Source organism: Aedes albopictus, chromosome 3 (genome assembly GCF_035046485.1).
Source record: "Aedes albopictus strain Foshan chromosome 3, AalbF5, whole genome shotgun sequence".
NCBI classification, from domain to species: Eukaryota; Metazoa; Arthropoda; class Insecta; order Diptera; family Culicidae; genus Aedes; species Aedes albopictus.
This window is the reverse complement of record NC_085138.1, coordinates 449,375,190-449,389,045: the sequence shown is the minus strand read 5'-3', so window position 1 is coordinate 449,389,045 and position 13,856 is coordinate 449,375,190. Positions and strand designations below refer to the sequence as shown.

Here is a 13,856-nt window from a genome sequence, read left to right as displayed (position 1 = left end):
TACTGATTCTCGGTAAAAATTTTACCGAGATTTCGGTAAACCATTACCGAGTCTCGGTGAACTTTGCCGAGATCTCGGTAAAAAGTTGGTTTACCGAGATCTCGGCAAAGTTCTAACGTCAGCTCGGTAAAACTTTTACCGAGATTCAGTAAAAATTATTACCGGATTCTCGGCTGTTGGATTCTCGGCAATCCGTTTGCTGAGGTCGGCGATTTAATTGTGTAGGAATGCTTGGAGTAACCTCTGTACAAATCCCTTGCGTATTTCCTAGAAGAATTCCTGGAGGAAGTCTGGGATGAGACCCAGCAGGAATGAGTTCTTGGAGCAATCCCTGGAAGAATTTCTGGAGAAATCCCTGAAGAAATTCCTGGAGAAGTCTCCAGAGGAATTCCTGGAGAAATTTATTTAAAAAAAATCATAGGAGGAATTTCTGCAGAATTTCCTGGAGCAATCCCTGGTTAAATTCGTAGGAAATCCCTGGAGAAATCTCTGCAGCAATTCCTGGAGAAATCTCTGGAGGAATTCATGGAGGAATGCCTGGAGGTATTCCTGGAGCATTTCCTGGAAGAATCTCTGAAAAAAATCCTGGAGGATTTCCTATAGAAATTGCTGACACAATTTCTGATGGATCTCCAGGAATTCCTGGAGGAATTCCTGACGAAATTTCTGGTGGTAATCCCTGGAGAAATTCCTAGATAAAATTTTGGAGAAATGGCTGGAAGAAATCCTATAGGTATTTCTGTGGGATTTTCTTGAGAAATCCCAGAAGGAATTCTTGGAGGAATCTCTAGGAGAATTCCTGAAAAAAATACTAAATGAGTTTCTGGTGGAATCTCTAGATGAGATGAATCCTGGGAGATTTCTTTTTTTATTATTTCTCCATTTCTGAAAAAATTCTAGATGAATTTCTGGAGGAATCCCTGGAGAAATCCTCGACGGAATCCCTGTGGCAATCATTGGAGAAATTTGTGGAGAAATCTCTCGAGAAATCCCCGAAATAATTCCTGGAGGAATGCCACGAGGAATCACTGAAATTTTCAGGAAGAATTTCTGAAGAAATCCCTAGAGGATTTCCTGGATCCGTTCCTAAAGAAGCTCCTGGAGAAGTTCCTGGAAGAATTCTTGGATAAAATCTTGGAGGAATTCCTGAAGGAATTTTGAGAGGAATCTCTAGAAGAATTCTTGAGAGAATTACTGGATGAATTTCTGGAGGAATCTGTAGAGGAACTCTGGGAGAGATTTCTGAAAAAATCCCTGGAAAAATTCCAAAAGGTATTGCTAGAGATCTTCAACAGCGTTGCAGTGTGTTTGCCGACTCGAAAATTGCAATTCTAGGCGCAAAAAACTTTAACACCACGAGTGCGATCTTCATCCTATTCTGTCCTAGTTGGGACAAACTTATGTCGCATTGGATGAATTGTTGCAACAAATGCAGGTTGCGACATTGTCATTCTTGTTGCGCGATGCTTGAGTTTTGATTCAGTGATTATTACTTATTCATCTTTTGTTTTGTAAACAAAAACTAAACAAGCATCGACGCAAATTAAATTAACTCCGGCCTTACGAGTCAGCCGTAAAAACCGTTGTAACGGAAAATCCGCAACAAAATAATACGAACAGACACCAACGTTAACCAACGGTAGTGAACAAAAAGGACTAGCGATTGCAAACTCGATACGTGGTACTGCCGATCTCTCAACTTCATTGGGAGCACCCGGATACTCGTCGATCTACTGAAGGACCTGTAGAGGTGTGTGTTGGGTAAGATCCATGGCCAATGAGCCAACTCCCACGCTGAGGAAGGTTAACCCTCGAGCGGTCGCGTCTTTGACTAGCTGCAGCGGCGCCGCGTTCACGTTGTGTACCACATTCGTGCATTTTTCATGGTGCGTGTACTCAGTACACGACGCGACCGCTCCCGGGTTAAGGATGCCATTCACTAGCTCTAAACCAACAAAGCAGCTCAAAAGGATGGTATCGCAGCTGAACTCATCAAGATGGGCCCAGAAAAGTTGAGCACCTGTCTGCACCGGTTGGTTGTCAGGATCTGGGAAACCGAACAGCTACCGGAGGAGTGGAAAGAAGGGGTAATCTGCCCCATTCACAAGAAAGGTGACCATTTGGAATGTGAGAACTTCAGAGTGATCACTATTTTGAATGCTGCCTACAAAGTGCTATCCCTAGATCATCTTCCGTCGTCTGTCATCTAAAACGAATGAGTTCGTGGAAAGTTATCTAGCCAGCTTCATCGACGGCCGGTCGATAACGGACCAGATCTTCACCGTACGGCAAATCCTCCAGAAATTCCGTGAATACCGGGTCCCAACGCATCACCTGTTCATCGACTTTGAAGCGGCATACGACAGTATCAACCACACAGAGCTATGGAGAATCATGGACGAAAATGGTTTTCCTGCGAAGCTGACTAGACTGATTAAAGCAACGATGGACGGTGTGCAAAACTTCGATTGTTACCCTACATCAATCGTTTTTGCTCATTTTGCGTTGCACATAGGCTACAAACGATGTTCAGTAGTATATCATGCTCCAATTCCATGCGAAAATATAGCACTTCATAGGACGAAATGATTTTATTTACGTTAGAGCGGAGAAAGGTTTTTTTCCGAAAAAAAAGAAGCTTAACGTGCTGCAATAGTTAAATATTCACGGCATAAAAGTGGAATATTTCCTCGCATTTTATTACCCTGTCGTCGTGCAGCTACCAGCAGCTTGTGGTATAGTCGTTGGATGATATTCAACGTGGAAATGAGAGTATTTCCATGCGGACAACAACGTAGGTACCTAGAGATTCCAAAGCACGGTATGTTGGTGGCAGCCGGTCACCACAATCGAAGAAGAGTGCTAGCTCCAGGCTTTTCGTGGGGGAAAACGCTGGGAGAGTGTAGTTTCAGATGCATCAAGCATCTTTGCTTCCAGAGTGCATATTATAAATACCTAGTTTTTCATTACACGAGCAGTGTAAATGAGATAAATAATTTATTCAACGTTTTGCATTCAACTAGCTAAAGCAATATTCACATTAGCGAGGAGCGTTTACATTATTAATGTTTTCTGTTGTTGTCATATTTTCACAAACAGACGGGAATCAACCAACGATAAAATCAACTACTTTTAGCTTCTACGGCGCGTGGCTCGAACGCGCTATAACAATGGCTCAGGAGAACAAGCTCTGTCTTTTCAATCTGTCAGACCCTTTCTGTCAGTTCGTATTTTGGAATGTTTAGGGTGCCTGTTGAGGTCTTAGGCAGCTCGATGACTTTACTCTTAAGAAAAGGGGGTAATATGAACACAAGAGTACCTAGTTCAACTTTATAAGGAAAAACTTAAACTTAAAAAAACTCGGGTGCTACCTTTTGCATTTGTTACTTTTGTCACCCATAAGCTTCAGTAAAAATTTGGTTATCTTGAGTACCCAGGGCAATTTTACTCCGATAAAAAATAAAACTTTGGGCTGTATGAGTAAAAGTATTGAGTTACTGTGTTGTTGTATTATTTATTTCTTGCAACTTCAACATAGTTACCCAAACTTTTGCTCGAACAGCATCAAATTAGTCAAGGAATCATATAACTCACGCTGTTTGCACCATTTAATTGCAGAAATGGAGATTTGATCATCTCACTATACAAAAATCCAGCTCACTACTTTCAATCTAGTACTTCACTGTTTGCGTCCTATTGTTATTTCACACTTAATTTTCGGTATTTTTTTAACGAAATTAGAACGGCTGAATGCTGCTCCAGTAAAATCGATTACTGAAGCTTCCGAAATTGTTCTGCTGTCTTTGTCAAAAAAGTATCGAACAGGCAATGCAATTTAGGATTGAATTTGCTTAACATATAAATGAATAGCATTGTCAAAAACTGCTTGTTTTTCGATAAACCGAACTGCACTTATTTTTTTTTGGGCCACTTTATTGCTCAAGTGCTCAATTTCCATCTTCTTTCTGCTATGTCTCGGCTATCTTCCGATCCAGCTCGTTAGTTTTTTTTTATAGATAACAAGCCTATGTATTTTTTTAACTGTGCTGAACAAATCAGCTTCATAGTGTGCCGGGCAGCCGAGAAAATGCAAATAGGGAGCAGCTGCATCAATTGTATCAACGCATTTTTATAAATGTTGTTGACATAGAGCTGCAATTTTCTGATTTATAGAGTATTTCTTAATTGGCGTACCGTAATCCGGGGTAACATTGATCAAAATTGTCGATTTTTTTTATTAATTCCCTTGTTAAGGCAAACGATACTTGTTGTTTTTTTTTTATTTTTTTTTTATTTTTATTTTATTTTTATTTTTATTTATTTTTTTTTTGTGGAGCGGACCTGGTGTGATGGTTAGAACACATGGCTATCACGCCGAGGACCTGGGATCGAATCCCACTCCCGACAAACTCACAAAATGTGAGTTCTTCCTTCGGAAGGGAAGTAAAGCGTTGGTCCCGAGATGAACTAGCCAAGGGCTAAAAATCTCGTTAATACAGATAAAATAAATAATAATAAATGGTTTTTTTTTTTAATTTTTAAAACAAGTACTGACTCTCTAAAGTATGTGTTAAGCTGTTTCGAAAAAGTATTGTGAAACTGTAAAACATGTTTAAATAGGCTTTTCAATCTAATTTTTGGTTTTGTTGATTTGGGATAACATTGATCACTCAAGTGAACTATGTTCGTTTCTGTTGAAAATACACCTACTTACTAAATTTTGGGGTCCTGATTTCGAATACGTTGTCAAAATTCTTTCAACTTATGTACTTTTTGAGTTATTTCAGGATTTAAATTCTCTAACCCGCGAAAAACGCCTAAATGTTGACAATGGCTTAAGGAATTTAAAGCCTACTTTTAATAAATCGTATGTTTTATAGAAAAGGAGCACTTTCATACAAGTTTTGTTTATGAAATCCAACACTGGGATATCATATTGAGCTTATACAGTGATTTGGAACTCAATTTTATATCTAGTAATCATGCCAAGCATGAATGTTTGAGAATGTTTCTCGTTGCGTTACGTAACACAGTTTAGGAAAAATCGGGATAACTTAGCCAATTCCTTTTAAGAAATTCCCGGAGGCATATTCGATGGGTTCGGGCATGTTAACGGGGACGGACAGTTCTTCACAGATGGTTCAAAAACCAATGATTCGACTGGATTCGGTGTCTACAACGAATTTCATAGCGCCACCTTCATGCTTCAAAAGCCCTGTTCTGTATACGTTGCTGAGCCAGCGGCTATATATTACACCTTAGAGTACATTAGCACTCTTCCACCTGAGCACTACTTCAGTCAGTCTAAGTTCTCTGGACGCCGTTCGGTCAATGAAACTAATGAAGCACTCAGCGTGCTTCCTTAAGGAGAAACATCAGAGGATACAAACATGGCTGCCACAATGGCGGACTTGGACCCCTACTCACGTTTTCAAGAACACCAATCTTAAAAATTCGTAAACAAATGCGCTCGATTTGCAAAAGCTGCCTCTTTTTGCGAGTGAGCAAAGCCAGGATTAACAAGTGCGGCTTGGTTCGATGCTTCGTTAGTCAGATTTGTGCCTCTAAAGTTTGTATGCAAAATTGCAATGGGATTTCTTGATGTTTCACCTTAATGGAATACGCCAAGTCCAAACGCTCATACACCATCACCATAGCTTGGGTCCCTTCACATTGCTCGATTTTGAGCAATGAGAAAGCGGACTCACTGGCTAAGGTGGGCGCTAGCGAAGGCGATATTTACGAGCGTCAAATCGACTTCGATGATTTTTTTGCATTGGCCCGTCAGGAGACCTTTATCAGCCGGCAACACAAATAGAGAGATGGGTAGATGGTTGCACTCCATGTTTCCACAGGTGTCCAATAAGCCATGGTTCAAAGGGTTGGATTTAGACCGTGGTTTCATTCGTGTCATTTGTCGGCTGATGTCCAAACACTATTTGTACACACATCTCTTCCGTATTGGGCTCTCAGAAAGCAATCTCTGTGTCTGCGGCGAGGCTTACCAAGATATCGAACATGTCGTGTGGGGATGCGGTAAGCATCGTGAGGAATACATGAATCTCATATATCAGCGTTTCTCAAACTATGGGTCGCGACCCACTGGTGGGTCGCGGACTAAGTTTTGGTGGGTCGCGAAGGCTTGGGCAATATTGTAACAAATGTCTTGAAAAACTTATGTCAAATGATATTGCTAGCCATTTTCTAATTTACAAATACTCCCTTGGAGAATCGGCAGAGTTTTTATCTAGAAATTCGGTTTCTAATCAATTCTATTCAAATTTTTGTATCAAAAGTGTTACTCTGGAGTATATTGAATATTGAAACGATTGTCTGCGTTCCAAAATCTATTTTGAATCTATGAATTTTCAATCAGAAGGTTTAAGATTAGGGTAAAATTTTATTTTCTTGTGTTCTGCACAAAATAATGATCGTTGCTTGCGCATTTTCAGTAAGATTGAAGTGCAGCAACAATTTTTTAAAAATAGAAACACCTACAACAGTTAAAAATTACCAAACTTCAACTAGAAACCTTACTTTGACCGAACCTCAGTAAAGCTGAACTTCGGAGAAATTCTACTGAATGGGGATAATCTGATATTTTACGAAAGTCAGAACAACTGAAAGTTATTTCAATAAAAATGTAAATAAAATAAGTTCGTATGAAGGATATGACTAAAAATTTCAAGAGGATTTTAAATTGCCACTATATCTTCAAAGATTTCGTCCAAATTATATGTTTTTTTGTTTATTTCTTGAATGTGTAAAATAATACCTAAAACCTGTTGCATGTACCCAAACTGGTTGAACATATCAGGCCAAACATTTCTATAGGTCCTAAGTCCTAAGTGCAGATGAGAGGCACTCTTTAAGTCTCTTGTCTTGCGATTATAACGTCCTTGTATTTATAAATTTTGATTTACTTCTTTCGTCGGAAGGTAGATTAAACAATCCTTTTCCGATCTACATATCACAAATTGTATAAAATGCCCACTGTGACATCGCAATAATTTAAAGGGAATCGGAACAAAGAGAGCCTCTCTTTTGCAGATTGGACCTTTAGATATGTTTGTCGTCAAATGAGAAACTACTTTAGACTAAGAGTTTATTGATGATATTTGGGCATCTCAATCTTACTTAGACTTTTTCAAACAACAAAGAGAGCACTATAAGTTAAAAAACAATATTTTGTCTTAAGTTTGAGTGCTACGTAACGTAAGTTTATCAAAACCTATAATGGTAATAACATGTTTCCAAATTTACAAAAAATTGAGTATTTTATAAAAATACTGAAATTTTATGAAATACTGACGTGGTGGGTCGCCAAACTTTATAAAAATCCAAAGTGGGTCGCAATCTGAAAAAGTTTGAGAACCCCTGTCATATATCAATTTTTGAAACGTGTTGATGTCAATGTCGTCCCTTGTTTGGCTGCCGTCCCTGTTTGCCGCTCATCTCCCGTTTGTCCTCTTCTTGTCGTTGTCTACCGATTAAGCCCTTTCTTTTTTGTTCCGTTTCAGATCTGGACATTTTGTCCCATCAATGTTTTTAGTATGAGTTAGCAAATAATTTAGTTTATGACCCCTTAATCCCTCCTTCCCAATTTTATTTCTTATTATCCCTAACCTCGAAACAGCCGCGAGCACTTCGGCTTGCCAAACTAACATAGCATTAAGGCAGTAAATATTGTAAAATGTAAAAATATTGTAAAATGTAAAAATATTGTAACAAATGATTTCGGCTCAGTTATGCCCATGAGGCGCCCGAGCCTTCTAAATAAACAAATTTAAGTATGTTTATGTGTAAATCGCAGTTCGCAATAGGGAAGTTGCACTGTAATAGTTGGTAGCGATCTCTGTAACGAATGTCGGTATAATCGATGCAGTTCCGATGCAGTGTAGCTGATACTATACATTTATGTTTGTAGATGTAGACAACCTTTGTATTCAGCCCAGTATTGTTCCAAAATACTGCAATATTTGTTCTTCCAAAAATGTTTGTGCCTAAGATGCCTATAAAACCGCCATAGAACCATAGTCCGAATAGTAGTCTAGAGTAGTTGGTAATACGTAGTTAACTGTAAATAGTAGTTGATAGTCCTAGTATAAACGATACACAGGATGAAATATACGCGCGCGCAGTTAGAACAAACTGAGTTTGTACCGTTCCGTAGTTAGAATAAACTATCGCCAGTTCAGTTAAGTCATCGTTTCGTGTTGTGAATTTAACTACCTCAATATACAGTCCATTTGAACTGTCGTGAGTGTGAATCAGTTGTCTTGGTCACAGTGCTAGTTCTCGATTGTTCCCCCATTCTTTCGGATCCGACAGTGATCATGCCATGAACGCTGGTATGTGCGTCAACAAAGTAAAAAATCATCGAAGGGATGGTGGGTACACAATCATCATCAACATCATCATCATCATCATCATAAAAAAATACAGGGGATGGCCAAAATGTTTGGGATAGGCAATTTTTTTTTCTCTCACAAAAAAGTTCAACTTGCTATAACTTTTCATAGAGTGCATCAAAAAGTCTCAAATTTTGACTGTTTGTCAACCTATTATATGTGCATCTATGGTACAAATTTGAGCTCGATTGATTAATGTTCCACAAAGTTAGAACCGTTTGGGTAAAACACTATTTTTTAGACAACTCATTTTTGAGCTGTCATATCTCGGAAACCAGTGAACCGAATTGAATGAAGTTTTGAACGTACACTAACACTATGTAAATGCTTCACAAACTATTAAAACATTGGTACTTTTTGAACGTTGAAAAAAGTTCTCATGGATTGACATTTTTTAGATTTTTTTCGAAAAAATGTATTTTTTTACATCAATGTCAATAAAAATAGATTTTCCACTTCTGTTCTCAAGTTATCGCCAATTAGATATATTAGAGCCTATTAGGATTAAAGGAAGAACACATTTAGTATTTTTTGTGTGGTATTGTAAATTTGACTTATTTTTCTCTATATGGGTAAAATTTTCAACCCGGTATAACTTAATTCGCCGTGAGAAAATATTACATTTTATAACGACGTATTAAGTATCAATATATTGTTAATGAACGCTAAAAAAATCATTCAATTTGGTTCACTGGTTTCTGAGATATGACAGTTCAAAAACTAGTTGTCTCAATAATAGTGTTTTACCTGAACGGTTCTTACTTCGCGAAAAATTATTCAATCGAGCCCAAATTTGTACCATAGATGGACATATAATAGGTTGACAAACAGTCAAAATTTGAGATTTTTTGATGCACTCTATGAAAAGTTACAGCATGTTGAATTTTTTTGTTGGAGAAAAAAAGTTGCCTATCCCAAACATTTTGGCCATCCCCTGTATATATTCAAAGGGATCCTATTTTAAATTCTAGAAGAAATATCGAGAAGTACTTCAACAGATATTTCGTGAAAAACTTCCAGGAAGGAATTCAGGTAGAAATTCAGGGAACAACTCTCACAAATCTCGAATGATGTTTACTTAATTTTTAGGGATATTCTTGTAAAGTGTGTGAAGAGTATTTTACATTCAGAGAATTTTAAATTATAAACTTTAAAATTTTCCTTGGAAAAGCCTGGATAACTCGGGGAATATTATTTTGAGTTATGAGTAGACACCCTGGCTAAGTGACGCTTAGCGTTCACTTTTTTAATTTGAAGTTAGGTAGCTAGGGTCTTGGACCACTTGGGCAGGGGGGTGGGGGCTATTTTGGGAACCTGCTGCTACTCAGTCAATGTTTAACCAAATCACTTCAATTTTTGTACAAGGCTAGATAGTGTCTAACTTAAAGACTGGGTGAAACATTATGGTTTTTTGAATTGAGTTATTGCCTGCTATGGTAAGATGGCAATTCTGCGTTACTCTAAGTAATATGAGAACACTCTCATTTGTCTTCCATTATGGCCCACTAAGTACTCTTCAAATTCCCCAGTTGAACAGTTGAAATTAATGCTCTTTTTTCGCGCTGAATGAAACAGAATGGCCAACGTCTATTTGATTAGTTTGATCAATCAATCTTTCTGCACATTATTTTGGTCTATCCATTTATCTGCCATTAAACAATGGTATTTTCCTATGCGACGATGTTTATACTTACTTATCGAAAAATCGAGTGCTCTGATGGATTAGTGCTGCTATACAGATGTAAGCGATACACTTTTTCACCCGAGGTATTGTGCACCAGGTTCGTGCTATGGGAGCGTGGCAAACGTAGACGTACCTGGAGAGAATGGGTGAAAAAACAAGTAAAACATTAATTGAAACGTAAATCTACACAGTTAAAAAATGTTACATCATATCACCTGTAACAAAAGGACCCCGTCATATAACACACATTTTTCCATCAGTTTTAAAGTTTACAGGTTGCTCTCAATATGAAGCTTGTGTTCAACATTCCATACAAGAAATTGTTTAATGTAAAATTCAGTGAGATGGAATAGAAACTTATATGTCAAGTTGGTTTACGTTGGGTGTAATTTTCGAAAATTTTTGCTGTGTAGGAAAGTGTGTGCTTTTATAAGTTTTGTTACTTTGTGGAATTCATTGCCCAAGTAACATTTTGATGACCAATTAGTCTTGTAGAGGATTTGAGAACCATCATAAAACATAATATCTTTTATTTTGGCTTTATGCTGGTTCTAAGAAACTTTTCTATTCTATTTGACTAAAAATGTCACTTGAGTTAGAATTATAGGCTGTTTAGTATCATTGAATTTTCATTCCAGCTCCGTCCTTGTCTAGAATGTAATCATTTGTGTTATCCAATAAATTTCCGCATTCAAATCGTAGCCTTTCCACATTTCCTGGAATCGCTCTTGAATAAGCATTTATAATCAATTTGCATCCCAATGAATGCACTCAAGTCTATCAACATCTGTCTCTAAGTTCCTCCAATAATGGTAATTATATCGCGTATTATCCTGACCTGCCCTAGACGTCGTTCCGCTTTGTTATAATGGCATAGACCCAGCCAGGATAGAGTTAGTTACACCAACGGTTGACGGCAACAGTGACAGGTAATCCCGGCCTGTTGCGAGCGAGAGATAGAGCAAATAATTGAGTGAACTTGTACTTACCGTTGTACTGCCAGTGCCAACGTTAACCAAACTGAGGCGGTGTGGAACATTGCCGGTAAGTGCTGTAACAACGAGAAAACAGAATACATTAATATTCGCGGCTGCATTTCAACGAGGATTATTTTCGGTTGACTAGCACCAGTATCTTCAGAATTGCTGCTCAGACTTCGCTCAGTCATTGTGGGGCTGATTAGAAGATCAAACATAGCAGCACACTGCATTGTTCAGTCATGTTGGGTAATTTTGTTGTGCTTCATGTAGTACATCATAGAAGTAAATTAGAAAATATGACACAACAGTGGTGTTCTTGCAAATGAGTTGTTGAAATGAAGTGAAATGAGTTGTTGTACCTCTTGATTCCGCATTGTAACGCTTGTCCTATTACGCGTATTTGGACTACCAATTGCAGTCTTCCTCTGTACCGTGACATCACCTAATTCCAATCACTTTTTGTCGACTCCTAATTTCGTTCACGTTCACCCCATTTGTTTTACATGGTGTGAACGGAATTAGGAACCAAAAAAAGTGTTCGAAATTAGGTGATGTGACGGCATTAGTTATGCACCATACACGTTACATTTACATGCTTGGAAGTTTACATGCGCGCTATGAAAAACTCATGTCATGTAAGTTGATATCATTTCGATAGACATATGGACAGACATACTTTACGTAGTTATCTTGGACGGATTTTTACATAATTATGTACACAGATTTAAAAAAAAATGCACAGATAAAAGTAATGAGATTCACACGTCATGTAAACTTCAGTTTAGTCATGTAAACTTAGTGCTATGATGGTTTACATGATATATCATGTGTAAATTTGTGTTATATGTCATGTAAACACACAGAGTTCTGCTGAATTACATGACATATAATGGAAGTTTACATGCTATTTTATGACTTTTACATGATATGTCATGTAAACTTCTGTGATATCCCACGCTCCAATCATGTGCAATGTGCATCATATGTCACAGAATTTTTAAGAATCCAACAACTTGTATGTAAACATTTGTGTATCTACAATAGATTCCATTGTGGATACACGATAGATGTTGGCTCCTGTCAGATGCATTAGGTAGGATTAGGGTTGACAGATACGTGGTTCATTCGTTCTATGTGTGTACATTTATGTGACATGTGATACGCATATTTGGATTAAGACGTGTGATTTTACAGAAATTTGCATGCCATGTAAAATTCCGTTATATGTTATGTACGTACACAGATAAAAATAAACGTCATGTAAACTTCATATTAGTCATGTAAACTTAAGTGTATGATGATTTACATGATATTTCATGTAAATTTGCGTTATATGTCATGTAAACACTCAGAGTCATGCTGAATTACATGACATATAATGGAGTTTACATGATATTTTATGAGTTTTACATGATATGTCATGTAAACTTCTGTGATATGCCACGCTCCAATCATGTGCATCATATGTCACAGAATTTTACACTCTTTTTTCGATCTGTGTATGGTTCAGCAAGGTTTATTGTGATTACATATCATATAATACAAATAGTAAATTTTCATTATTTTTATCTGTGTACTTTCCGTCATTGCACGCGTAAATTCATGTAATCCATTTGTTTACGTTCAATGGAAAAAAATACGTAATCAATAATCCTGATTTATCGTAGTATTTGTGCGATTAAAATGATATTTACATGTTATACTAATTGCATTGCTTTTAACTGGATAAATCCATTCTTCAGCTAGCAATACCACGGTTGCTTCACGACGTCTCATTTGTCACCCACAACAAGTCAAATTAAACTTCTCCATTGAACGCGTTCAAAAACCAAAAGGCCCGCTCAACCGGAACGCGTGCATTACTCGTGCGAATTTACCACGCAACGGCTTGTCGTAGGTACGCCGTAAATTAAATTATCCCATAAATTTGGGGCCGCAAGACAAAGTGGGTTCAAAATTTATGGTTCAACCTGAATTCACCTTTTCTGCTAAAATCCAGCTGAACCAGCTACTGCCGGGTGCTCAACTGGGGCGACTGAAACTCTTACAATCAAACATTTCCGTTTTCCGCATTGCAATTACCTGAATCAGAAAACAAATGTTGTTTGCTCGTAGGTAGAATCATTGCTCTGTAGTTTTCAAGAGAAGGATTACTGACGATGAAGCAAGGTCGTGCGATATATGCGATGGTAGACCGGCCCACATTTGTATGAGACGAAAAAAAGTTTTCAAAATTCACGGGGCACCCTCTAGAATCGTGCCTTTGGATGAGAAGAACAATCTGTGAAAGATTCAGCTCAATCGGTTAAAAAGTGAGCTGGCGCAAATGAGTTGAAGGTTTGTATGGGATGTTCAGTCATAATATATGGGAAATTGGATGACCTCCAGTCTCTGATACGGCAAGCCGGTTTGGCGAGTTCGATTTGGTTCAGAATTGAAAGAATGGTAGTTGAGACCCTAAGGAACATCTTTGTAGAAGACCATATCATGATAAAACTTAATTTAATTGCGGTTTTAGCTAACGAAAGCAGGTTAAGGACATCTTCCCCCGTTTACTCTCGGTTGTTACATGCAGCACGTGTTTGCCATTCGAAACCTGCACACTACATCATAGGCGGCTAGGTGATCCTTCATTATTTCTATTGCTCATGCACGTGGATGGGTATCGAGACTATGAAGAATTACATAGCTGCCTATGATGTAGCGCGCAAGCTTCGACCGACAAACACGTGCTGTATATAACATCCGGGAGTAAACGGAGGAAGATGTCCCCACTCTGCT

General features: G+C 38.0%; 1 protein-coding gene across 2 annotated transcripts in view; it reads right to left on the bottom strand.

The window, feature by feature from the left end:
• Positions 1-13,856, bottom strand: part of LOC109407532 (sex peptide receptor) — a 166,650-nt gene that overhangs the window by 6,966 nt on the left and 145,828 nt on the right. For both annotated transcript variants that reach the window (XM_062856774.1, XM_019680598.3), the window contains exons 4-5: positions 11,085-11,146; positions 10,106-10,228 (exon numbers count right to left, since the gene is read on the bottom strand). In XM_062856774.1, coding sequence (XP_062712758.1) covers positions 10,106-10,228; positions 11,085-11,146 — 185 coding nt within the window. The remainder of the gene's footprint in view (positions 1-10,105; positions 10,229-11,084; positions 11,147-13,856) is intronic.